General features: G+C 38.2%; 5 protein-coding genes across 6 annotated transcripts; 2 read left to right on the forward strand and 3 right to left on the reverse strand.

Annotated features, from left to right (window-relative positions):
• The first annotated feature begins 24 nt into the window (after positions 1-24).
• Positions 25-4,198, forward strand: LOC111788607. Its single transcript, XM_023669002.1, has 5 exons — positions 25-1,050; positions 1,215-1,282; positions 1,395-3,062; positions 3,151-3,262; positions 3,399-4,198. The coding sequence occupies exons 1-5, from the start codon at positions 897-899 to the stop codon at positions 4,019-4,021; spliced, it is 2,625 nt and encodes an 874-aa protein (XP_023524770.1). The 5' UTR covers positions 25-896; the 3' UTR covers positions 4,022-4,198.
• Positions 4,199-4,202: 4 nt separating this feature from the next.
• LOC111788608 lies at positions 4,203-5,172 on the reverse strand. The gene has a single exon (XM_023669003.1). It carries the CDS (start codon positions 5,022-5,024, stop codon positions 4,386-4,388), a length of 639 nt encoding a protein of 212 aa, XP_023524771.1. The 5' UTR covers positions 5,025-5,172; the 3' UTR covers positions 4,203-4,385.
• Positions 5,173-5,482: 310 nt separating this feature from the next.
• On the reverse strand, positions 5,483-9,171 carry LOC111787547 (chloroplastic group IIB intron splicing facilitator CRS2-B, chloroplastic-like). The gene is made up of 9 exons (XM_023667545.1): positions 8,998-9,171; positions 8,670-8,891; positions 8,324-8,408; positions 8,162-8,229; positions 7,168-7,218; positions 7,000-7,073; positions 6,025-6,083; positions 5,854-5,930; positions 5,483-5,746 (listed from the first exon to the last, which is right to left on the reverse strand). Exons 2-9 carry the CDS (start codon positions 8,883-8,885, stop codon positions 5,630-5,632), a joined length of 747 nt encoding a protein of 248 aa, XP_023523313.1. The 5' UTR covers positions 8,886-8,891; positions 8,998-9,171; the 3' UTR covers positions 5,483-5,629.
• A 4,117-nt stretch (positions 9,172-13,288) lies between these two features.
• Positions 13,289-16,232, forward strand: LOC111788924 (delta(7)-sterol-C5(6)-desaturase-like). 2 transcript variants are annotated; one of them, XM_023669502.1, is made up of 3 exons: positions 13,289-13,760; positions 14,290-14,595; positions 15,700-16,232. In XM_023669502.1, the coding sequence occupies exons 1-3, from the start codon at positions 13,535-13,537 to the stop codon at positions 15,990-15,992; spliced, it is 825 nt and encodes a 274-aa protein (XP_023525270.1). In that variant the 5' UTR covers positions 13,289-13,534; the 3' UTR covers positions 15,993-16,232. The 2 variants fall into 2 exon arrangements, with proteins under 2 accessions (XP_023525270.1, XP_023525271.1); XM_023669503.1 differs by having other exon boundaries at positions 13,669-13,760; positions 13,939-14,595.
• Positions 16,233-16,436: 204 nt separating this feature from the next.
• LOC111788923 (protein ABHD17B-like) lies at positions 16,437-21,363 on the reverse strand. Its single transcript, XM_023669501.1, has 6 exons — positions 20,710-21,363; positions 19,850-19,886; positions 18,084-18,260; positions 17,931-17,990; positions 17,813-17,860; positions 16,437-17,124 (listed from the first exon to the last, which is right to left on the reverse strand). The coding sequence occupies exons 1-6, from the start codon at positions 21,012-21,014 to the stop codon at positions 16,723-16,725; spliced, it is 1,029 nt and encodes a 342-aa protein (XP_023525269.1). The 5' UTR covers positions 21,015-21,363; the 3' UTR covers positions 16,437-16,722.
• Between the last annotated feature and the right edge of the window lie 881 nt (positions 21,364-22,244).

Raw genomic sequence — 22,244 nt, forward strand, 5'->3', positions numbered from 1 at the left:
TTAATCTTTTTAATATTATCCGACGTGTCGTCTCTGTAGTTCCACTTCCCCGCGCGTGGCCTTTACAAACGTCCTGCAGCCTCTGCAAATCCCTCTCTCTCTCTCTCTCTCTATCAGTCGGGTTTTACAGAAGAGCTGAGAGAGAGAAGATCAGTGGCATCGCCTCGAGCAGCTTCATTTTCTTGGTTATCGTGGTTACACGACGTCGTTCTGGCCGGTTCTATCCCTTTTTTCCGTTTCCGTTTCGCGGTTTTTGTGCTTCTTCCTGTTCTGTTTCCATTTTTCTTCTTTGATTCTCTTTGTGCTCGTTTCTTTGGCTCTGTTAACATTGTGAACCGTGTTGGCTGATTCTGAATTCGTGTTTCTTCCTGGCCTTTGCGTGTCGAAGATGATGTGCCTCCCTGACTCAGAAACTGGGTCAGAACGACTCAGGGGAATTACCGATTGGGGGCTGTTTTTTGTGGTTTTGGCTTTGTCACTTCCTCGTCCTCTGCTATCTGCCTCTTCCACTTTAACTTTCAATTCTCAGTCCACTTTTTGATTTCTCTGAAACTCCCTCCTGCGATTCTTTGTTTTCTTGTCTGCAGGTCCCATTTCTCAATTATTGTACGCCTTTCCATTTTTTCTCTACCTTGTTTCTTTTGCTTTCCTCATAATCTTCCATTTGCTGCTTGTTTTGTATTGTTTCTGTGAACCTGTTTTATTGAGCTACATACCCATTTTTGTACGCCCTTCCTGTTTGAAGGGTTAGAGTGAGTTTTTGGGATTGTTTGAAGAATGAAGAACTTCTTGGATGAACTAGGCCAGGTGGGTTGTGAGATTGAGGAGGGATTTTCTTGGTAGACTGAAGAACAAGTCAAGTCAAGAGCTGGGGGTTCTGACTCTGTTAGAGAATAATGGAAAATACAGGAAGAACATCGTCTTGTTTAGCTATTTCAGAGAAGAAGACACAGAAGCCTGGTGGGTGTATTGGCATTTTCTCCCAGCTCCTTGATTGGAACAGGAGATTGGCTAAGAAAAAGTTCTTCTCCATGAAATTGCTTCCTCCAGGTTATCTTTCTTTTCTCTGTCTAGCAGATACTTAGCTTAAATTTTCCCATTTTGCTTTCTAGCTTGAAGTTTGNCTTTTCTCTGTCTAGCAGATACTTAGCTTAAATTTTCCCATTTTGCTTTCTAGTTTGAAGTTTAAACTTGATTCTATTATGTTTCACTAGCTCGTTCAAAACAAGCAACCAATAAATTCAAAGGAGGTGATAAGATGCTGGCTTCCAAGAATCATTTGGTATTTACTTGTATTCTCAGCCCTTCCTTTTTGATACTTTGTGAATTTGTTGTGTTCTTTAGCTTATTTGTTTGCTCTTTTCCCCGGATATCGTGCTGTCGTCGAGAAATAGATCACCGATGAAAATAGAGGCGGTTTCCCAAATGTCATAAAGAATGGAAACCACTGTACTGATAGAGAGCACAAGAATGAAATGAGAACACCTGGTCTGGTTGCAAGACTCATGGGGCTTGAATCCATACCTGTTATGAATCGAGATAGGCCAAAGAAAACTGATTCTTCTAATCCTTGTGATAATTTGGAAAAGAAAATAGTTCAGGATTTGAATTTGGGAAACCCCCCAAGTGCCAAAATTGAAGCAAGGCCTCTAAAGCTTCGAAAAACTGGGCTGGAGGAGGGTAAGATGATGAGACGGATAGGCGCTGAGGTAATGCAGTATAAGAGTGTTATGTCACGATCGAGGAAGCGTCTTCCTCCTCCAAAGTTTCTTTCATCAGCCAAAAGTCCAAGGCTTCCCTCGGGGAGGAACGCCTCGAAAGCATCCCGGCTAATTGATGTTGCTAGTAAAATATTGGAGCCTGGCCTGCTGGCATCAAACAGAGCAAAATCTGCTATCACACTTCCTAAGTCTATGCATTGTTCTCCTAATGAGGTTACATCGAGGGACATTGGAGTTGTGCTATTGGAAGGTTGTGATTCGTCGAAAACCTTCATCGAACATACGTCGTGTAAAAATTGGTGTACATTGCTGAAACCTCCACCCCTCAGTTCAACTTATGGTAATGCCTGTTTGCAGGAATCAAGGAGTAAAGCAATAACCCTTGAATTACCCCTCCAGCAACAAAGAACACCTCTGAGAAAACATAATGAATCTGAGGGCGGTATAATATCCCGTGTCGATTCTGTTGTAGAAAGAATGTCTCTGCACAATGAATCGCCATTCTCATCGTCCAGACCGTCCAGCCAACAATTCAAGCTTGGGAAAAATGAATCATCTATTGTCAAGCATCACAATCGATCTGAAGATCATATGACGTCGGTCAGAGATAGGATGTTACCGAAGTCGAAGTCGAGTATTCCACAGAGCAGAAGAACCACATCGCCTGCAAATGCTGTTGCTGGGACCAAAAATTTTGTTTCGTTAAATCGAAATCTTAATGGCTGCAACAGAGGGAAGCTGCCTGCTAAGGTGGAAAATTCTAAGTTTGGCCTAGAAAAGAGGTCTTTTAATGGAGGTGAAGACTTCTCATCTCAGGCAGGTACCTCACCAAGGAAAAGGAGGACTACACACTTAAGTGGGCGAATCGAAAGCAAAGCTTCTGTTGATTCACCTGCTGCAAAACAAAGATCCCCTCAGTATGATCAATTGTCTAGAACAAGTTCAAGGCTTGAACGCAAAACGCTCCCTGCAAAACAGCCATGTGCCAGTAATAGATTATCAGGTCGTAGAGACGCTGCTGATAGAGTTTGCAAAAGGAACAACGACGTTGCTTCGTTCATCATTAATTCGCCCGTTAGGCCAAATACTACAGTTTCAACAGAGATGAATGTGAGTGTGGGAAATGAGAGAAATATGTCTTCCCAAAAGCCATCCTTGTTAGGCGGAGATGCCTTAGATATCCTGGAACAAAAACTAAAGGAACTAACTTCTCAAGGAGATGACGAGTCGGTATTGAAGAAACCCGCTTCTATAATCATTCAGGAACTGATAGCTGCCGTAGCAGCTGCTCGGAAAGTTTCTTTGGAGGGTTCTGCTGTCAATATGGATGTAACATCCTGTGTAAGAATCCTTTCTATTTATCTTAAGATTGTTTCCTATATATATTATATGTTGCTTACTATGTTTTCATATGTTTCTGCCTTTCCAGGATGTTTCAAATGAAGAAAGGCTCACAAGAACATCCGAAGAACGAGATCGTCTTAGCCCTGGTTCCATTCTCGAAGCTTCGTTCTCGTCCAGTAGCATGGATGAGAGCTCAGGTTAGGTTTGGTATATCAGATAATACAAAACTCACAAGAGCGAAATTATGTTTATCCAAAATGCTAAATCTCCTCTGCTCTTTGTTGCCTCCATGTGACTGAGAATAATTAGTTATGCCATTCCTTTTCATCACAGGATGTAGACTGCCAGCCGAATCCGTTGATTGTTCTATCGATCAGTCGCAACTGTCTGAACCCGAAACCGATCTTTTCGATTCTGCAAACTCTTCGAGCGAGGGGAATGTTGGGAGCGAAAGCTACAACCTTACCACAGGTAGTAAGCTTGCTCATGCAAACGAGGTTATGCTGAACGCCAAAATTTTATTTGGCAAGGAAGAAGACAACCTTTTCATCAACGAACTGGAAACATTCATGTGCGAAACGTGGACGAACTTCAGTGATGTCAACAAGGAGGTAAACCATCAAAGAGGGTTTCTTTTCGACTGCGTGATAGAATACTTCGACTCGAAACATAGCCAGCTCTACTACTGCAGACCCAACACTTGGATAAGAACATCCCCAGCAGCTCCAAACGCAAGAACATTAATCCAGGACATCAAGAAGGAGATCAAAAAATGGGGAGATTTTGTTGGGATGATGACCGATGAGATAGTAGAATGGGAAATGAGTAATTCCTTGGGGAAATGGAGTGATTTTAGCATTGAAGAACTGGAGAGTGGCGCTGACATTGCTGGGGACATACTTAAAATATTGGTTGAGGACACTGTAACAGAGCTTTGGGAGTGCAGAAATGGGTGATTTTGATTGTCTTGGTTTTAATTTTTTGTGTACAAAATGGATTAAGGTTAAAAGTGTTCATTGTTCTTGACTAACCTTGTAAACAGGCTTTGCTAATTGCACAAAACTCCCTAATCTTTGCAGCAATTGTTGTTGATATTTGTTTTGGTTATCATATTAAGATTTAATTGAAGCAAATCTGTTACTGTAATCTTTGCAGCAATTGTTCTTCCCCTCATTCATTATTTTCACAAATCCAAATTATCCATTACAATAAAAGAATTAAAAATACCCTCAAAATCCAATCAAAGCAACAAAATTTAAAAGAAAGTGGAAGAACATTAACAAAAGCAAATCTTCCCAACCAGTTTTGTTCTTGTTTCTTTCAAATCTGTCTAACACCCAATACAGTCTTCCCTCTCCTTCCACCTCCTCCTCTCTTGTTTTCACCGTTAATGGCGTTTGCCGCTGCAGTAGAAAACCCCTTCAGCTCCTCAAATCCAGCGTAGCTCTTCCTTGCCGCCGCCAACCCTCCGCCCCTTTTCTCCCCTGCACTCGCTGACTTACTCCCCCTCGAATTCGCCGATATCCCTCCAATGTTGTTATTCTTCCCCCACGTCTTCCCTGGCGGTGTCATCTCCATCACCGGCGATAGCCCCGGCGGTGGCCTTCTGTTCTCCTTCCTCAATACAGCAGAGAAATCCGGCACCGATTGCGCTACTGTTGCAGACCTTTTCCGAACGGTCTCTGAACCCACGAATCTCACTTGCTTCTTCGCCGGTGGCGTGGATTTCTCGGGCTGTTCGCCGTCACGATACATGGCGTTTCTCAATCGGAGCTTGGATTCTCTAAGCTCTGCGTAGGCTCTGTACCTTGGTCCTCTTTCCATGGAAAAAGTCTCCGCAGTGAGCTGGAGAGGAAAGTAGTGGTGGGTGGCGGAGTTCTGGTGGAGGAGGAGGGATCTGGGGTCGATGGAATGAAAGGGGAGATGGGTTTGGGTCAGATGATCGAAATTGTCCGCCATTGTTGAGGGTTGAGGAAGCTCTGTGTGTGTTTTTGTTTGAATGAAGTGAAGAGTGAAGAGATGATTAAAAGGTAAGTCTTTTGTGAGGTTTGAAAAAAGGGTAACTTGGTTCCTCAACGGTCTGAAATAGAGAGAGGGAAAAGATCCTGTGCTTTCGATTCTACTTTACAATACTTCTCTAACGTTCTTCTCCTTGAGATGGGGACCCACTTTTCAGAATTTTTGGTCAAAGTTTGAATCTTGATTGGTTCAGAGATGATAGGAACCTTTGAATTTTTCTTTTTTAATTTAGTATTAAATTTTGTGTTTTTTTGTTGGTTTAGATAATAATATCTAGTGGTGTATATGGTGTCATCTTAATATATAAGTCATATGTAGGTTAAGATAATATACCTTATTCTTAATATTATAGGTTCAAATTTTCACAGTCGATGCAAGCAAGCTTTCGATGCATTTTGTTTGTCATTTGAATCATCTAAAGATTTCATATTCATAAGATCATCAATACCCCCAACCTTCATTTTGTCTATTTCATTTCTGATTTTCTCGTCTACATCGATGAACAGTCAATCATTCTATCAGCTTATTACATATGATCAATAGGATCAAACCTTGTGATACTTGTATTTCTGGGTCAAGTTGAATCTGTCGACTCCTTTGCTGAATCCTTTCAGTGCAAGGGTTCTCACTGCCTCAACCCCTTGTTCTAGTGCTGCATCAATCTGTTTGGGTAGTTCGATTCGTTTATTTTAAATATGATGATATGAAAACCGAATTTGAAAAAGGGGGAAAAAGTACTATCCGAGGTACGAAGGCGACGACTACTCACCTGTTTTCGCTCAACTGAACTGAACTTCTGCAGGAGAAAAGCTTTCATGTCCATAGTCCCAGGTGGGTTCCCAATTCCTAGATAAAAACATGAGCAATGTAGTTTTTTTTACACTTACTGAAGTAGAAACTTAACGAACGTCTTCGAACTGATGTTAACAAAAATACGTACCGATGCATAACCGAGGAAACTCACGTCGGCCATCCAGATGTCCCATTACACTCTTCACCCTGTGTAACTAGAGAAATCAATAACAGCTTTTTATGCATATGCTGCCATAAATTTCTCTACAATAATGAAAGCCTACCAAGTTAAATGACAAATACGAGAAGAAAAATGCATGCGTCATCCTCCTAACTAAAAATTACGAATATGAAACACGAGCATCGAGTATTCAATGGGAAGAAGTGAGGTATTGGATGAGAAACATGCAGTGTTTGATCCTAGGTTAAGGTGGCCATCACAGATTGAACTCATTCTGTAACGACCCAAGCCTACCGCTTGTTGACATTGTCCTTTTTGGGCTTCCCCTCATAGTTTTTATAACACGTCTGCTAGGGAGAGGTTTCCACACCCTTACAAAGAATGTTTCATTCTCCTCCCCAACCGATGTGGGATCTCACAATCCACCCCTTTTCGAGGTCTATCGTCCTCGCTGGCACACCCCCTTTGGAGCTCAGTCTCCTTGCTGGTACATCACCCGGTGTCTAGCTCTAATACCATTTGTAATAGCCTAAGTCCACCACTAGCAGATATTGCACTCTTTGAGCTTTCTCTTGAAGGGAGTTTGCTAGGGGGAGGTTTCCACACTCTAATAAAGAAGAAGAATGCTTCGTTCTCCTCCCTCCCTCTAATTTCTTTACTATTCTCATGGCTCTACCACTGGGCCAACACATGATAGTCTTCAAGGAGTACTTTCTTATGAAGCACTTCAAATACTCTTCGACTTTTTCCAAACATACTTCTAATTTTATGTTTTCCAAACATGATGATTTTTAATAGGGAGTCTTTTCAGTCATAAAACACTCTAAAAAACATAACCTAACCATGTCAAGATTGGAAAAATTGAAAGCAAGTATGAATTAAAACTAGAAAGAAAAAAAGAAAGAAAAAGGTGAAATCTAAACTAATATTTCATCGATATACCCATTATGATGGCCGTGGCCTCCCTTTGGCTGGAGCCTAAGAACGCCATTTGGCAAGCTCATTTCATCATAAACCTACAATAGTAAGTGTGTACAGATACTTCCATTACAATCTAATCATTTTGTACGCTAACAAATGAGGATTGCAAAGAGATATTGAAACTTATACCAACAAGATGTGACGTAAAGGTATTTGATAATGTACAGCAAGAGGTCCAACCTATACAAATTTAAACAGAAAGTGAGGTGAAGAGATAACTGTCTCAATATTATGAAAAAAATGATTCAACTAATGAATGAAAGATTCATAAAGATATATAATTGGCACATTAACACTTAGAAACATAAGAAGGGATCATCGATATGCAGGGTTCATAGGACACTCATGAGCTAAAAGATAGAGTTAGCCAGTGAACAAGATGATTTCTAATTCTACAATATTATAGCATGATCTAACGGCAAATACACATCTCTAGGGCAATAAACGGGTAATTAGAAAAATGAAAAATCGAAGTATCTCCAGGACACCTGTAACGGCCCAGTCCACCGCTAGGCCGATATGAATTTGGGTTTTCCCTTCAAGGACTTCCCCTCAAGATTTTAAAACGCGTCTATTAGGGAGAGGTTTTCACACCCTTACAAGGAATGCTTCGTTCCCCTCTCCAACCAATGTGGGATCTCACAATCTACCCCATTGGAGACTCAGCGTCCTCGCTAGCACACTACCCGGTGTCTGGCTTTGATACCGTTTGTAACGGCCCCAAGCCCACCACTAGCAGATATTGTCCTCGTTGGACTTTCCCTTCAAGGTTTTAAAACGCGTCCTACTAGGGAGAGGTTTCCACACCCTTATAAGGAATGTTTCATTCCCTTCTCCAACCGATGTGGGATCTCCCAACATCATCACTATGAAATCCTACTGTCGGTTAACTTTGTGTTTCTCTCTAACTGCAGCATAGATACTGTGTCGTTTTTTCGAAGGAACACAGAAGAAATATCCATAGGAATTTAGGATCATTCAAGAACCTCAATGAACATCATATCCTCTGCTTCAAACTAAGTTTTCATCCTTAAACTAGGGAAATAAACAAACCAACAGTCTACTCTATCCTATATGGCATGTGTATTGAACAAAAGAAAAATAAAGAGACGAGTAGACAAACCGATTCTCCACAGAAATTCATGTAAGTCTGAGGCTTTGCCAACAGAATTGGTACTTCTCCAATTGAACCTGCACTGATCATTCAAGAAAACTCAACGAACTTCAAATCTACCAGTATATGGAAATCCAATTCAATAACAAAAAAGGAAGAACAAAGGCCAACCTATTCCAATCAAGGCTTTGGATTGTATTGTGTTCATCAAAATGCCCTGCGCCTGAGCAATGCTATCGATCATTTCGAAACCAACCTAAGCAGGACAACCCCAAGAGTCACTAAGTGCCATTGCACATTAAGAGTGAGAGTTTGGTAAGACTTTTTAGAATGACAAAACTACTACTAGACAATACTAATAACCAAAATTCATTTCGAAAATTTTGAAGAACACTCTAGTAAGGCTTCCTACCAAAAGTGCTAGAAAAATATGCTTAATTGGGAGCTACTACTATCAAATTCCATTCCAAAATCACTCTAAAAGTTCAGTACAATGACTTAAAGAATGTATGATTACATTGTGCCGAGTCCCATGGTACTTATTCCCTGGGTTACCCAGTCCAACAATAAGCCAAGGAGTATACTCCACTTTAACGCCATTATCATTATCTGGCAATGAAGCTCGTACAGAAAGCCTCGTCGGAACCAGACGCTTTGGGAATCTAGAAGGGAAATGGGCAATGCTCGAATTGGAAAATAAGCAAACACTTGGGACCGATGCTGCATATAACATTGAAACCTAAAACAAAATTTAGAAAACCCATACAGAATCGTGTTATTTCATTGAATTTCTCGGGGCGAAGCGAAGCAAATTTTAGGAAATCGAAGAAGATAAAAAACTGAACCTGCGTGTAAATTGGATGGTTTGGTTGAAAGAGGAGTTGATTTGGGCGAACAGAAGCAGCTGTGGACGCTGTTAATGGCGTAGAAGAAGAAGACACCCTATCGTATTGTTCCGGAGGCTATTCTGGAAATTCAGCTGGGAAGCATTCGGGAAGGAGGGCGTTTCTGAATGGGTAATTAAAAATAAATAAATAAATAAAATAAACAAATAAACCGCGCTAAATTAATAAAAATATTATTAATTTTTTATTATCTACAAAATATATTTCAACTTTTAAGTTTCATTAAAATTTTAAAAATACATTTAATATAAATTTTGGATAATTTCTTTTAAATTTATATTAACATCCTTAATTTTTTAAAATAAAAATAAAAATATAATTGACTTGACCTCCTCACTCACACACACACACGAGTCTTCACTTCATGGACGACGATAGCTCTAAAACTATAAATTTGCATAAAAATGTAGTGGTTGAACTATACGCTTTATCGAAAATTGACACTAAAGAATTTAATAACAAAAATAAGATGTAAATATGAGATAAAAGTTAGAAAAATTAAATTCTATATTTTGAAAATTTATCTTCGGGGTAAAAATATGTTTGAAGTTTTCTCATGCATCTCATTTGAATCTATGTGTGAGATCCCACATCAGTTGGGGAGGAGAACGAAGCATTTTTTATAAGAGTGTGAAAATCTCTCCTTAGTAGACGCGTTTTAAAAACCTTGAAGGGAAGCTCGAAAAGAAAAGTCCAAAGAACATGATATCTACTAGTGATGGACTTGTGCTGTTACAAATGGTATTAGAGCTAGACACCAAACGATGTTCTAGTGAGGAGGCTAAATCTGGAAGGAGGTGCACACAAGGCGCTGGGCCCCAAAGGCGGTGAATTAGGGGGTCTCACACGATATAAGAAGGGAACGTTGGACCCCGAAAGGGGGGTGAGTTATGACATCTCATATCGATTTGGATTGTTACACTAACAGAGGCTCAACAATTTATTTATGGGATACTATAATCTTTTAGTATCGGGCATGCAACATTAAATGATAATGCATTGGGTTGAGCGATGATAAGAATGTGAGCACTAAAATAGAAATGATATGATTCAAAAGATTATAGTAAAATAAAATGTAAAATTGAGGGTCGATCATGTGCCCAAAAACTATAGAAATAAAATAACCAAAAGCTTTATTAGTGGAGAGTGCATGCATTTGACAGCCATTACCATGACAGGCAACGATAATAATAATAATAATGATGATGATAATAATAATAATAATAACAATAACACCAAAAGGACGCATTTAATTATTATTTTGTCATAAATTATCCAAAAAGAATTTTATTTTTTTAATTAAAAATAAAAAACCTGTTTTGGAAAATGAAAAAAATAAATGGGAGTGTCCTTTTCTTGCCGTTTGTAGGCATTGAATAAAATATGATATCAATTACATTTATTTAATTTTTAATTTCTAATGTTCATACCTTTGAACTTTTTTAAATTAAAAATTAGAAAATGTATCTGTCTTTTTTTTTTTTTAATTTAATTATAAAAAAAAACTAATATTTTATCCCTCCATGGAAGAACTTCTAAGCTTCTAATTCATAAAATATTATTTTAAATTTTTATAATTTTAAAAAAAATCAATTAATTCGGACGAAACAATCCAACCAAAACTACGTAAATGTTTAGAGGTGAACGAGACCCAAAAGAGATATCGTTGAGATATTATTTGTAACATCTCAACATTGATAAAAACTAGCTACAATATCGAGAAATCGTCTATGATTGAGACACTATCTTAATTACAATTAGAAGAACAATATAGATAGCACTGAGACATTACCTTGTAGCATCTTAACAGTGCGACAAGGTGTACGTACACGTGAGTTTGTTTTGATTGCTACGGACAAAAAAGAGATTTTACTTAAAGTACAACGTTTTGACGCTGTTACGATCCTTATGCTTTTGTTGTGACCTACGACATTGTAACAGCCCAAATCTACTACTAATAGATATATAGTCCATTTTGGCCTGTAGTTCAAAACGCATCTACTAAAGAGAGATTTCTACACATTTGTAAGGAATAATTCGTTCCCTTCTCTAACCAATGTGAGATCTCATAATCCACTCCCTTGGGAGTCAATTGTCCTCGTTGGCACACCACCTGGTGTCTGGCTCTACTCTAATACCATTTGTAACAACTCAAAGTCCACTGCTAGGAGATATTATCCGTCCCCCTTAGAGATGGTTGCCATCAGGTAAAGATATTATCCGAACGTATCGTCAAAATGCGTATACTAGAGAGACGTTTCCACACCCTCTAAGAAATATTTCGTTATCCTCTCCAACCGACGTGGGATCTCATGTGTCTATAGTTTAAAACATTAGTCCATATAAACATTACTTAATACAAGTAGATTAAAATAGATTGTAGGTCATACATGCATTGTTGTATTTGATGTAAAGGTAGGTGATTAAATTAAAATATTTGCTAAGTTTTATAGATTAAAAAATTTAATTTTTAAGAACTAAAATTAAAAATAATTTCGTTGGTGGGGGGATGCCTTTTGATTTCCACATCCAATGTGATTCGAAGGATTATGGATCCAATAATAGTTGCGTTTTTGACCAATCAGAGACAAGCTGGCTTTNTTTTTTTTTTTTTTTTTTTTTTTTTTTTCTTTATTTCTTTATTTATTGCCACTTAAATTATTAATTAAAATGTTATGGCATTTCATCATGTCATAAAAATTAATAATAAAAATCATCATGTCACCCTCAAACCAAATTAATCAAAGTTTATCTTTAAGCTTCATATAAAATATTTGTTTAGTGTATATATTAAATTTATTTTGTTTCACTTTTTAATCTCTAAATTTTTAATTTGTGAAAAAAAAAATTTAATTCTGATTATTGTCGATAATTTTGTACATTATCGAATAATTATCTAATTTTTGTGATCGCTTAATTTTATATAACTAAATATAAATTTTGTTACGAGTCAAATGCTTATTTAATTCTTGAATATTAAAATTTTAGACAAATTATCATAGTTTGCATAACTTGTATTTAAAACACTACGACCGACCTCTGTGCTCTCCTTCTACTCGGATTACTACCAGAGGTGGTCGTCTGAAATGGTCAATGATGGTGGTCACATAAAGATGTTGATTGAAACTGGTTACTAGCGATGGGTGTGTGATGGCCGTCGACGGTGAGTGATGTATGGATAGTGGTCTCTGATAATAGGCGGTAGTAGCATGAGGTTATTAAGTATCAAAAATTATTTATTTTAAAAATAAGACGTCTCTTTCTGAATATCTTTGTCATATGCAAAACTACCCTGATATTGATTGAGAAGTTTTACCTAAACACTTTTTAACCTTTGTCAAAACCATCTTAATATTGATCGAGAAATTTTACCTAATCACGTTAAAACTACATCTAACTCAGAAGGAATTAGTGTTGCTGTTTAATCAAATTGTGAACAACATTCAATACTCGAGTAAGTGATTTCAATGTGGGGTAGGAAAATACATTTATATGTAATATGTTTCATAACCGGTGGGATCTAATTTTCATGACTGTACCTAGGATTCTATTTTCTCTTTCGAGTAGGGTTGGAAGTATAAATATTTCTCCACACGGTTCAAGCATGTGCTCATGAACATGAACCCACTAGTGAACTCGTTAACGTGCCCTCTAGGACTATGGCATAGTACACACCCACGTTGCTGAAAATCAACGAAAAAGAAAGGAACACGAATTTCGTTAATGGAAAAAAATTTGTAGGTTTATCCAATTTTACTTAGGATGCAAGTGACAATGACAAGACTTTGTGTGGGATTTTCGTGTTCTTTCTTGATCGTTCTTATTTTTTTCTCCTAAATTTCTGCAAGGATTTGACGTTAACATGTGGACTTCCAAACCCTTCAAGTTCCAGCGTCTGGTTTATCGTTCAAAATCCTCCAAACAAAAAACGTTTTTTGTTGTTGTTGTTGTTCCTCAAATAAGAACAAAAAAGAAACACAAACACTAAAGAAAAAGGGTTTAATTTGAAGTAAATCGAAAATCCCACATACCCATTTCGAGTAATAATTTGTAATAGGTCAGACCATGGGTGGCAGCCGCCCACAGTGTGGCGCAACAGCGAAACAAGACGAAAAAACAAAAGCGAGTCCCCTGAAAAAGGAAACCCACAAATTACCATATAAAAAAGAGCTGAAAAAGGTTGAACTAAGCGAGTGAATTTTGAAGGCACACAAATGGGACATCCATTTCAAATTAAGGGTCGGCTCTGGTTTGGTCTGGCTGGTCTGGCTGGTCTGGTCCGGTCCTACCCATTGGCAGAGTGTTTACCAAGTGATCTTTCTTTCATCAATCTAAGCAGCACAGCCACTTTTTCGGTTATAAATTCTCACACCCTTTTCGATTCCAACTCAGTCTCTATCTATCTTCCTCTGCCTTTGATTTCACTGTTTTTCCTCTGGTTTTTCCACTCGCCGGAGTTGGGCTGATTCCGACGGCCATGGGCGGCAGACCGCCATATTTGGAGCTCTTTCTGGAGGAGACTAGTTTGTACAACCGCATTGTTTTGGGAACCATTTTTCCTGACTTTGTTTTGGACCCATTTCCTCATATTCTTCAAACATGGCTTAGAAACTGCATTGGTGGATTCCTAATTTACTTCTTCTCTGGCTTTCTTTGGTGCTTCTTCATCTATTACTGGAAGCGAAATGTCTATGTTCCTAAAGGTCTTTGTCTTTATTGTTCCTATATCTCAACTGCCTCATTAATGAGTTCTAATTATGAGTTCTAATTCTAGTCATTTGGGTTCTCTTATTTCATTTTGTTCTTCGTTTCAGCAATGAATTCTGTCATTGGAGAAAATCTGGATATGTATTTCTTTTAATTTCTGTCACTGTTCTTCAGATTCATGGACCTGAATCCTTCAACTCTGGATATTGCATGCTATATTTGATTCATTTTGTGCTACTGCAAGGCTTTGATTCAGATCAAATTGACATATCTTTGATGGGGCTGTTTTTTTCCCTTCTGAGATGCTAGTGGTTCTGGTCTTTTCCATGATTATGATTTATTTGTGCAAGTTTTTGTTCTAAGAAGAACTGTAATAGCCATTAGAACTGCTACTTAAAGAGGGTAGTTTAGCTCTACAAATGGATGATTCTGCTACTCATGATGAACATATATGTCTAACCAAAAGTTATGTGTCACAGCTCAATGCTTGTATGATTGTTTGACCTGTTGGACACTTGATTGCAGATTCTATTCCATCAAATAGATTGATGCTATTGCAGATTCATGCAACAGTCAAGGCCATGCCATTGTACTGTGTCCTTCCGACGTTTTCTGAATACGTGGTAGAACACGATTGGACGAGATGCTATCCGAGGGTATTCGATGTGGGATGGCTTGCCTATGCCTTCCATGTAACTACTTATCTTACGTTTGTAGAGTTTTCTATTTATTGGATGCATAGGGCACTCCATGATGTAAAGCCTCTTTACAAGTATCTTCATGCTAAGCATCATATGTACAACAAGAAAGCTACTCTCTCACCCTTTGCTGGTAACTTCTTAACTTACTATCCCAATTTTTGCAACATCTAATTCATGTCAAATGAACTTCTTTGATGTCATTCTTGTTTGATTTCCTTAAGATGTGTTAAACGAAGCTGAAATACAAACCGATCTCGATACGGAACTGTTTCCCAAAAGATCTCTTACAAAAAAACTAACCCATACTAACAGAAGGAAAATATATGCTTAGCATTAAGTTGCTGTTGTTAACTGTTAGGACAGTAGTAGGTATTGAATTTAGAACTCTTGTGTAACCGCCTAAGCTTATCACTAGTAGATATAGTTCATTTTGGACTTTTCAAAACGCGTCTGCTAGGGAGAAGTTTCCACATCCTTATAAGGAATGCTTCGTTTCCCTCTCCAACCAATGTGGGATCTCACCATCCACCTCCTTTAGGGGCTCAACGTCCTCGCTAGCACACCACCCGGTAACTTTCTCACCATCCACCTCCCTTGGGGGCCATCCAGTAACTTTCTCTGATACCATTTGCAACAGCCCAAGTCTATCACTAGCAGNCCTTGGGGGCCATCCAGTAACTTTCTCTGATACCATTTGCAACCGCCCAAGTCTATCACCAGCAAATATTGTCCTCTTTGGGTTTTCCCTTCTGGGTTTCGGTTTTAAAACGTGTTTGCTAGGGAGAGGTTTCCACACCCTTGTAAGGAATGTTTCGTTTCCCTCTCCCGACCAATGTGAGATCTCACATTTTGTTTCCTTAAAACCACATGAGTTTTTGAAAAATGCCAATTGAAAACGATATTGATCTATCGTGAACATCAGGAGTGGCTACTCGCCTCCATAGGACTTACTCGAGTCACACGAACTTGACTTTTGATGTGCTCTTCTTATATCATTTTGGCATTTATCTTAGCAGAAAACTCTTCCTTATATCGACTAAATAGAGCTCGTTTTAGCGACAAAGACTGCAAGTTTTATATCGAATGCATTGCTTCATTTTGACAGAAACTTCAGAATCTGTGCAGCTTGAGTTGATTAGAGAAATATAGATATTGTTCTCTTAGAATGAAAAAGTTCTTTGGTTGTTTCTCATTAATGGAAAATTATGTGATAAATGGTCTGTTTGTATGACAGGACTAGCATTTCACCCAGTGGATGGGATATTGCAGGCAATACCTCACTTGTTCGCTCTGTTTCTCATTCCAATCCATTTTAGAACACATATCATGCTGCTGTTTTTTGAGGTGGTATGGACAACAAACATTCACGATTGCATCCACGCACAAATGTGGCCAGTCATGGGTGCTGGCTACCACACCCTTCATCATACAAGATACCGCTACAATTATGGCCATTACTCCATATGGATGGATTGGATGTTCGGGACACTTCTTGACCCAATGGATACACAACACAAGTTGTCGTGATCGGTTGCTTCAACACATTTATAGCTTTTGTTGATTCTTTGTGTTCAATGTAAATCAAGTTGGTCATGTCTGTACACCATCGTCAAATTTAACATCTTACGAATTACCTTGACAGCCAAATGTAGTAAAGCCAGACAGTTGCCCCATACAATTAGTCGAGATGATAGCTTCATCGAACAAGTGTTTCAGGCGTTGTACCTGTTTCTACATTGCAAGAGAGAAACGAAGCACTACCAAAAGCAAGTTGGAATGAGAGACATTGACAACTTGCTTTTTCTTTTACTTTTTATCCCATTTCAATATGCATCTCCTTACTTTTCAAAGCAATAGGCAATGTCCATAACAGTCTAGAGCTGCCATTGTTCATCCTTCAATAATAAAAGGTATTCATTCACTTTGATTGCAACAAAAATAAGTCGACCCCACCTCCCAAAACATCTCAACTACGAAAGGAAATGCTTAAAGTTAGCAACAGGGAATTGAACTGTTCATCATGGTACATCAACATTTCAGCCTCAAGATCAGCAAAAACTGCAAAGCTTTTGCTCTTATCTAGTTTCTGTTTGTACAAAAGGAATATAAATGAAAAGAAAATACATAAAGGTGAAAAAGGGAAAACAAAAACAGAATCACACACAATTGGTACATTGCTGGTAGAATGGATGCATCAATGTAGAAGGAAGGGGACACAGTTTATAGCTTATTTTGAGATGAATTTCAATGTAATTGATTACCAAACAAGCCCCTTTCGTTTCCTAAACCTATCAACACGATCGGTGCTCATTCGAGATTTCTCAGGCTTGTTTACTTTTTTGGACTTCTCAAGCCGACTATCTAAACTGTTCCGGGAAACTTCTGGAAGATCAGCAGCCAATTCGAACGTATCTGAAGGCCCAGTTTCGGATGGTTTTTTCTGACCGTCGATTTCTACTTCAGCTTTCTCAGAAGCATTTGTTGATGCTTTTGATTTTCCCAGTGACTGTACAAATTTCTTTAAATGTTTGATGAACTCAGGGTAGAGCTCAAGATTGCAGTGCCCACCTCCACTTACCCATAGAGGTTCATATTTTTGGTTGCAAAGATCCCAGAGCTGCTTTCCATGGGACCAATCAACAACTTCATCAGCTGTCCCCTGCTAGACAAACACATTAGGTTAGTAGTCTATTCTTTCTGCCTATTATTTGAAACCATTAAGTCTGTGACCATTGCAGTGGAGATGGGATGGTTAACAAAATTATTTGATAAGAAAAGATATTGCACAATCAAGAATATGGGCCCTATATGAAAGCTATGTGCAGCCCTGTTGCAACCCCCTTATCCCCAAGACCACCTAAATAATGTTAGATTGATTGCTTGCATCCCCTGATAAAGTTCTATTCATGTGAAGCTATGAACTACAAACTCTTTAGTCTCTAGACCCGCGTTACATGCTCAACACTTGTTAACAAAATGTACAAATTGGATACGAGTTCGAGGTGTCAAACACTTCCAAAACAATAAATGAAGTCACTATGTTAGGAATCACGAACTTCCACAATGATATCATATTATCCACTTTGAGCATAAACTCTCACGGTTTTGCTTTTGGATTACAAAGGCCTCGTTCTAATGGAGATAGTATTCCTTATTTATATCATGATCAGCCCCTTGATTAGCCGTGTCTCATGTTTGTGTTCTATTCTTCTTTGATGTGTCCTATAAATTCAAGTTACATGATTGCTTCTAATCTCGTATACATAGATTTAACCTTTGTAATCATGCTCAGTTCTATACGTACATGAGAGAGATGAGATGTTTAAAAGAGAGGACAGTTCACTTACATGTATGATTAAAACAGGACAGTTCACCAAACCAATCTTGTCGATGTTCTGAACAAGGAAGCAGAGCCATAAGATATCATATGAACTAAACGAGTGATAACAAAGTAGTGTGACATACCTTGTAGATATCAAACCAATAAGTCCGTTTGACAGGGTATAATACCCTCAGTCCAGATAGNTATCAAACCAATAAGTCCGTTTGACAGGGTATAATACCCTCAGCCCAGATAANAGTCCGTTTGACAGGGTATAATACCCTCAGTCCAGATAGGATTGGGCTATGTAAAACTACACCTCTCAAGTTCGATAATCGAGACGCAAGATCAAGTGTAGGGCCGCTGCCAACAGATTGACCATATAATATTAGTTGTTCATCATTTACCCCATACTTCTCCTTGAGGCATTTATATGCAGCATCAATGTCGGCATATGTGTTACATTCAGTTGGCTATCAAAAGAAAGTTGTATAAGATGTTACCAAGGATTATTGAAGGGCAAAACTCAGCAGTCATCAAAACGACAATCTCAGTAAATAACCTAAGCCAAAGCAAAGTCATATACACAGGTATAATGCTTTAAATTTAAACATATATTTTTCGGGTTCTCATCTTCATTGTAGTGTTGGATTCCTTGGCTATCGCCAGACCTTCTTTGGAGTTGAAACTTCCTTGGTTTGACTCGTTGGATTCCACGAGAATGAAAGCATCTTCATGGTTCTCACACTCAAGCTGTTTGATATTTTTTCTTTACCAGATATTTACTTGAATTACGATGCATTTATTTCTACTTCGCGCATAGCAGAGCAGCGCCCAATACACCCGCAACTCCCATCATATGAAATGGGTTCAATGTCCAATTATGAAATCCTTGGAAAAAGAGGATGAATCGAAATATAGCTGCTACACCAAAACTAGGCACAAAGAACCAACCAGACTGACCTAGTGGATAAATATACAGAAACAAAAACAGCAATTGGGCCCGAGAATGCGATGCATTTATTTCTCCTTCGCAACTTCTGTTATCAGCAGATTTCTCTCCTTTGTGGAGTCGATATCTTTTGAAGAAGTAGATCAAGATCCCCCTCATATTGTCTGCAAAGGACACATCAATGCAGACGCAACACCAAGGACGCATGCCGCGAGCTACAATCCTAAGTATTCATCTTCCCCTCCAAAGAGAGGAAAAAGTTGAGGCCCTCAAGATGGGAGAAGGGGAATAAGGGATGAGAAATAACGACCAACATGAGAAGCCCTCCAGTGGGTTAGGCTCAACCCGAACAACCTCGCTCCCTAGAAAACCCCTCCTATAAGAAACATTAGAACGAGCCCATCACCTCCAAAGACTCATGNAAGCCCTCCAGTGGGTTAGGCTCAACCCGAACAACCTCGCTCCTTAGAAAACCCCTCCTATAAGAAACATTAGAACGAGCCCATCACCTCCAAAGACTCATGAGTAAGAGGACAATAAAGCATTGGAACGAATGCAACCTCCTCTCAAATAAGTGACAAAGCTGCGGGGACAACTCACAAAGAGGCTTATCAGCCACCCACCTATCCTCCTAAAAATAAATATCAAACCTATCCCCAACGGAGCCAACAAGGAAAGCACAAAGTAACGGTCCAAAGCATTAGATTCCCTGAAGAACAAGCACAATTATTTTGCCAGCAAAGCCTCATTTCGAAGTTTCATGTTATGTTACCAATGCCTAAGCCTCCATCAGCTTCAAAAAAGACCTCCCACCTTACCATGTGTGATCCCCCACCCTCCTCAACTTCTTCCCACAAAAGGTTCCTCAGAAGGCTCTTAATGTTTTTATGCACCAAAATTGGGATTTTAAACAGAGAGAGGAAATGATAGGAATCTGACTTGGCACTGACTGAATCAAGGTGATACTCCCTCAGGAGGGGTAAAAACATTTGGACTTTGCTGGCTAATATGCACACAAATGCATACCCTAATATAAACGAGCACCAAAACTTGTAACACGAATATACATATATTTTACAAACTAGAAAAGGATAGGAAAAGGTACACTACCTTTCCAGTTGATTGCCCATAGCCAGAATAATCATACCTGCATAAAATACAAGTAAAGGTTGATAAACCAATTTGCAAATAGTAAGCAATATCATTCCCAAAAGCTCCAAAAGATTTGTAGCAAATCTCCTTTGCAAAACACTGCTGTATCATTCCCAAAAGCTCCAAAAGATTTGTAGCAAATCTCCTTTGCAAAACACTGCCTTACAGCATTCAAACTCCTCCATCATAAACTTATCCATTGTATAAAATGATCAAGTCAAGCAGATAAGAAATGAGTTGTAATCCATGCCCCTTAGCTAGTACAACTAAACTNAAAATGATCAAGTCAAGCAGATAAGAAATGAGTTGTAATCCATCCCCCTTAGCTAGTACAACTAAACACATACTCACAGTTCTCATCCAAATACTCCAAATGTAGCTCAGTAACTTCCGAATGAACTTTGCAAATATGTTCATGCCGCCTTTGTAGAGAACCATTTCGTTCTTATTTGAACTGGAGTTGAAGTTTTTGAAATCCCCACTATAAATGAACTATACCACTTCCAAATTAAGAAAGGGAGAAAGATTCCTGAACGAAGTAACGACAAATCTACTAAATTAAGCACTACCCACATGGGAACTAGCAGAAATTAGCGGGGGGTGGAATGCCCTAGGTGCAACTAATTTCAACGAACAAGCATAANTGAACTATACCACTTCCAAATTAAGAAAGGGAGAAAGATTCCTCAACGAAGTAACGACAAATCTACTAAATTAAGCAGTACCCACATTGGAACTAGCAGAAATTAGCGGGGGGTGGAATGCCCTAGGTGCAACTAATTTCAACGAACAAGCATAAAAAGAAAAGGGAAAATTACCCCATAAGATTAACACGAAGCCGAACGCTCAATTCAACGAAAAGCTCAAACATCTGCCCCAAATCAGCAGCATTTCCATGGGAATAAAGCAGAGTACCAGAAGCTTTGGGGTGTTTAACATGAACAGCCACAATATCATTCCCTCGACGAGTTCGAAGACGAAGAACATCAACATCGTCACGTCTCGGAATCTCAGGAATGTAAAGACGACCATCGTGGGATTCATCCGCAACTACAGTGTAAGACGGCGGAGTGGGCGGGAAGAAGGCGAATTTAGCGGCGATTGAAGAAGTGACTCCCCCCATTTTGCTCTTCTTCTCATCAGAGGCCGCGGAATCATAAAGAAAGCCGCCAATAACCGCCACCCCTTTAAGAAATCCGAAGCGAAATGAAAAACCCAATTCAGATCCTTAAGGTTTAGCTCTGAAAAATCACGGAGAAAGGGAAAGAAGAGTTGGAGATGAAGGTGGAATTTGGAATTTGGAATTTGGAATTTGGTTTCCACTAATCCAAAAAAAGAGGAACAGTGGAGCCAAAGTGGACAGAAAGAGAGTCGGAAAAGTAAGATGACAAAAAAGAGAGAAGGCGTAGTGGCGCGTAAAGATATACGACGGCGCGTGGAGGGAAAATCAGTACATGTTGAAGTTTAAAAAAAAAAAACTTGGTCAGCGACTAGACCGAGATATTATTTAGTACATCGCATCTCTATTAAGATTCACGGTATCTCGTTATCTCGTTATCGTTATCTTAACGGAATAGGTGCGGGCCCACTTATCCTCCACCCGTTTTCTCTCTGGGCCCTACTTTTTTTTTTTTTAATAAACTTTAATAAATAAAAAATTAAATTAGATATTATTATTAGGATTAACATATAATAAATAATAATAATAAAAGAAAACAATATTGAGGTGGCATTAGGGTGGACATTCCCCACATTTCTATTGGTTGGTGGTAGACATATAGAAGTGGAGTTGTGGGGACCAAAAAGTAATTTCCTTTTTCTTTTTTATCATTTCCATTATTATTTTTAGGATAATTGATGTTGACTATCGTAATTTATTATTTTTCATTAAATAAAAATATATTTATGATATCATATTACATTTTTTATTTAAATGTTATGTATGTATATAGACTTGACATCGACTTTATCATTAATGTGAATAATAAATATTTCTAGTCATTGATATTTTAACAACATTTTTGTCCATATTCATATTTAAATATTTGTTAAAATTTTCATATATTCATAAAAATATATATTTATGTTAAAAAGTAATTATTCGAATTACTATGTTATATTATTTTTAATATTTATTATGCATATTAATTAATCGTAGTGGTAAATTTATAGACAATTTGTAGGTATTTGACTTTTTGACTTTTATAAATGAATAACATTTTTATTTAAATCCTTTATTTATTTAAATCAGAATATCCTTTAAAAAATTAAGTTATTTAAAAGGTTCTTGTATCAAATAAGTTTATAAATTATTAAATTTTTTTTATCAATTATTAACAAATTTAAATTTAAA

This window comes from Cucurbita pepo, chromosome LG02 (genome assembly GCF_002806865.2).
Source record: "Cucurbita pepo subsp. pepo cultivar mu-cu-16 chromosome LG02, ASM280686v2, whole genome shotgun sequence".
Lineage (NCBI taxonomy): Eukaryota > Viridiplantae > Streptophyta > Magnoliopsida > Cucurbitales > Cucurbitaceae > Cucurbita > Cucurbita pepo.

What these genes read in the sequence shown, in the direction of transcription:
- LOC111788607 (XM_023669002.1), top strand. Translation starts at nt 897, where the DNA reads ATGGAAAATACAGGAAGAACATCGTCTTGTTTAGCTATTTCAGAGAAG. An exon ending in TGGCTTCCAAGAATCATTTG is followed by an intron (nt 1,283 to 1,394) that starts GTATTTACTTGT and finishes GTCGAGAAATAG; the next exon opens with ATCACCGATGAAAATAGAGG. An exon ending in TAGCATGGATGAGAGCTCAG is followed by an intron (nt 3,263 to 3,398) that starts GTTAGGTTTGGT and finishes TTTTCATCACAG; the next exon opens with GATGTAGACTGCCAGCCGAA.
- LOC111788608 (XM_023669003.1), bottom strand. Translation starts at nt 5,024, where the DNA reads ATGGCGGACAATTTCGATCATCTGACCCAAACCCATCTCCCCTTTCAT.
- LOC111787547 (XM_023667545.1), bottom strand. Translation starts at nt 8,885, where the DNA reads ATGTTATATGCAGCATCGGTCCCAAGTGTTTGCTTATTTTCCAATTCG. An exon ending in CAAAGCCTTGATTGGAATAG is followed by an intron (nt 8,230 to 8,323) that starts GTTGGCCTTTGT and finishes TGATCAGTGCAG; the next exon opens with GTTCAATTGGAGAAGTACCA. An exon ending in GTTCAGTTGAGCGAAAACAG is followed by an intron (nt 5,747 to 5,853) that starts GTGAGTAGTCGT and finishes CTACCCAAACAG; the next exon opens with ATTGATGCAGCACTAGAACA.
- LOC111788924 (XM_023669502.1), top strand. Translation starts at nt 13,535, where the DNA reads ATGGGCGGCAGACCGCCATATTTGGAGCTCTTTCTGGAGGAGACTAGT. An exon ending in AAATGTCTATGTTCCTAAAG is followed by an intron (nt 13,761 to 14,289) that starts GTCTTTGTCTTT and finishes ACTTGATTGCAG; the next exon opens with ATTCTATTCCATCAAATAGA. An exon ending in TACTCTCTCACCCTTTGCTG is followed by an intron (nt 14,596 to 15,699) that starts GTAACTTCTTAA and finishes TTTGTATGACAG; the next exon opens with GACTAGCATTTCACCCAGTG.
- LOC111788923 (XM_023669501.1), bottom strand. Translation starts at nt 21,014, where the DNA reads ATGGGGGGAGTCACTTCTTCAATCGCCGCTAAATTCGCCTTCTTCCCG. An exon ending in ATGGGCAATCAACTGGAAAG is followed by an intron (nt 18,261 to 19,849) that starts GTAGTGTACCTT and finishes TTCTTTTGATAG; the next exon opens with CCAACTGAATGTAACACATA. An exon ending in ATTGGTTTGATATCTACAAG is followed by an intron (nt 17,861 to 17,930) that starts GTATGTCACACT and finishes TTCCTTGTTCAG; the next exon opens with AACATCGACAAGATTGGTTT.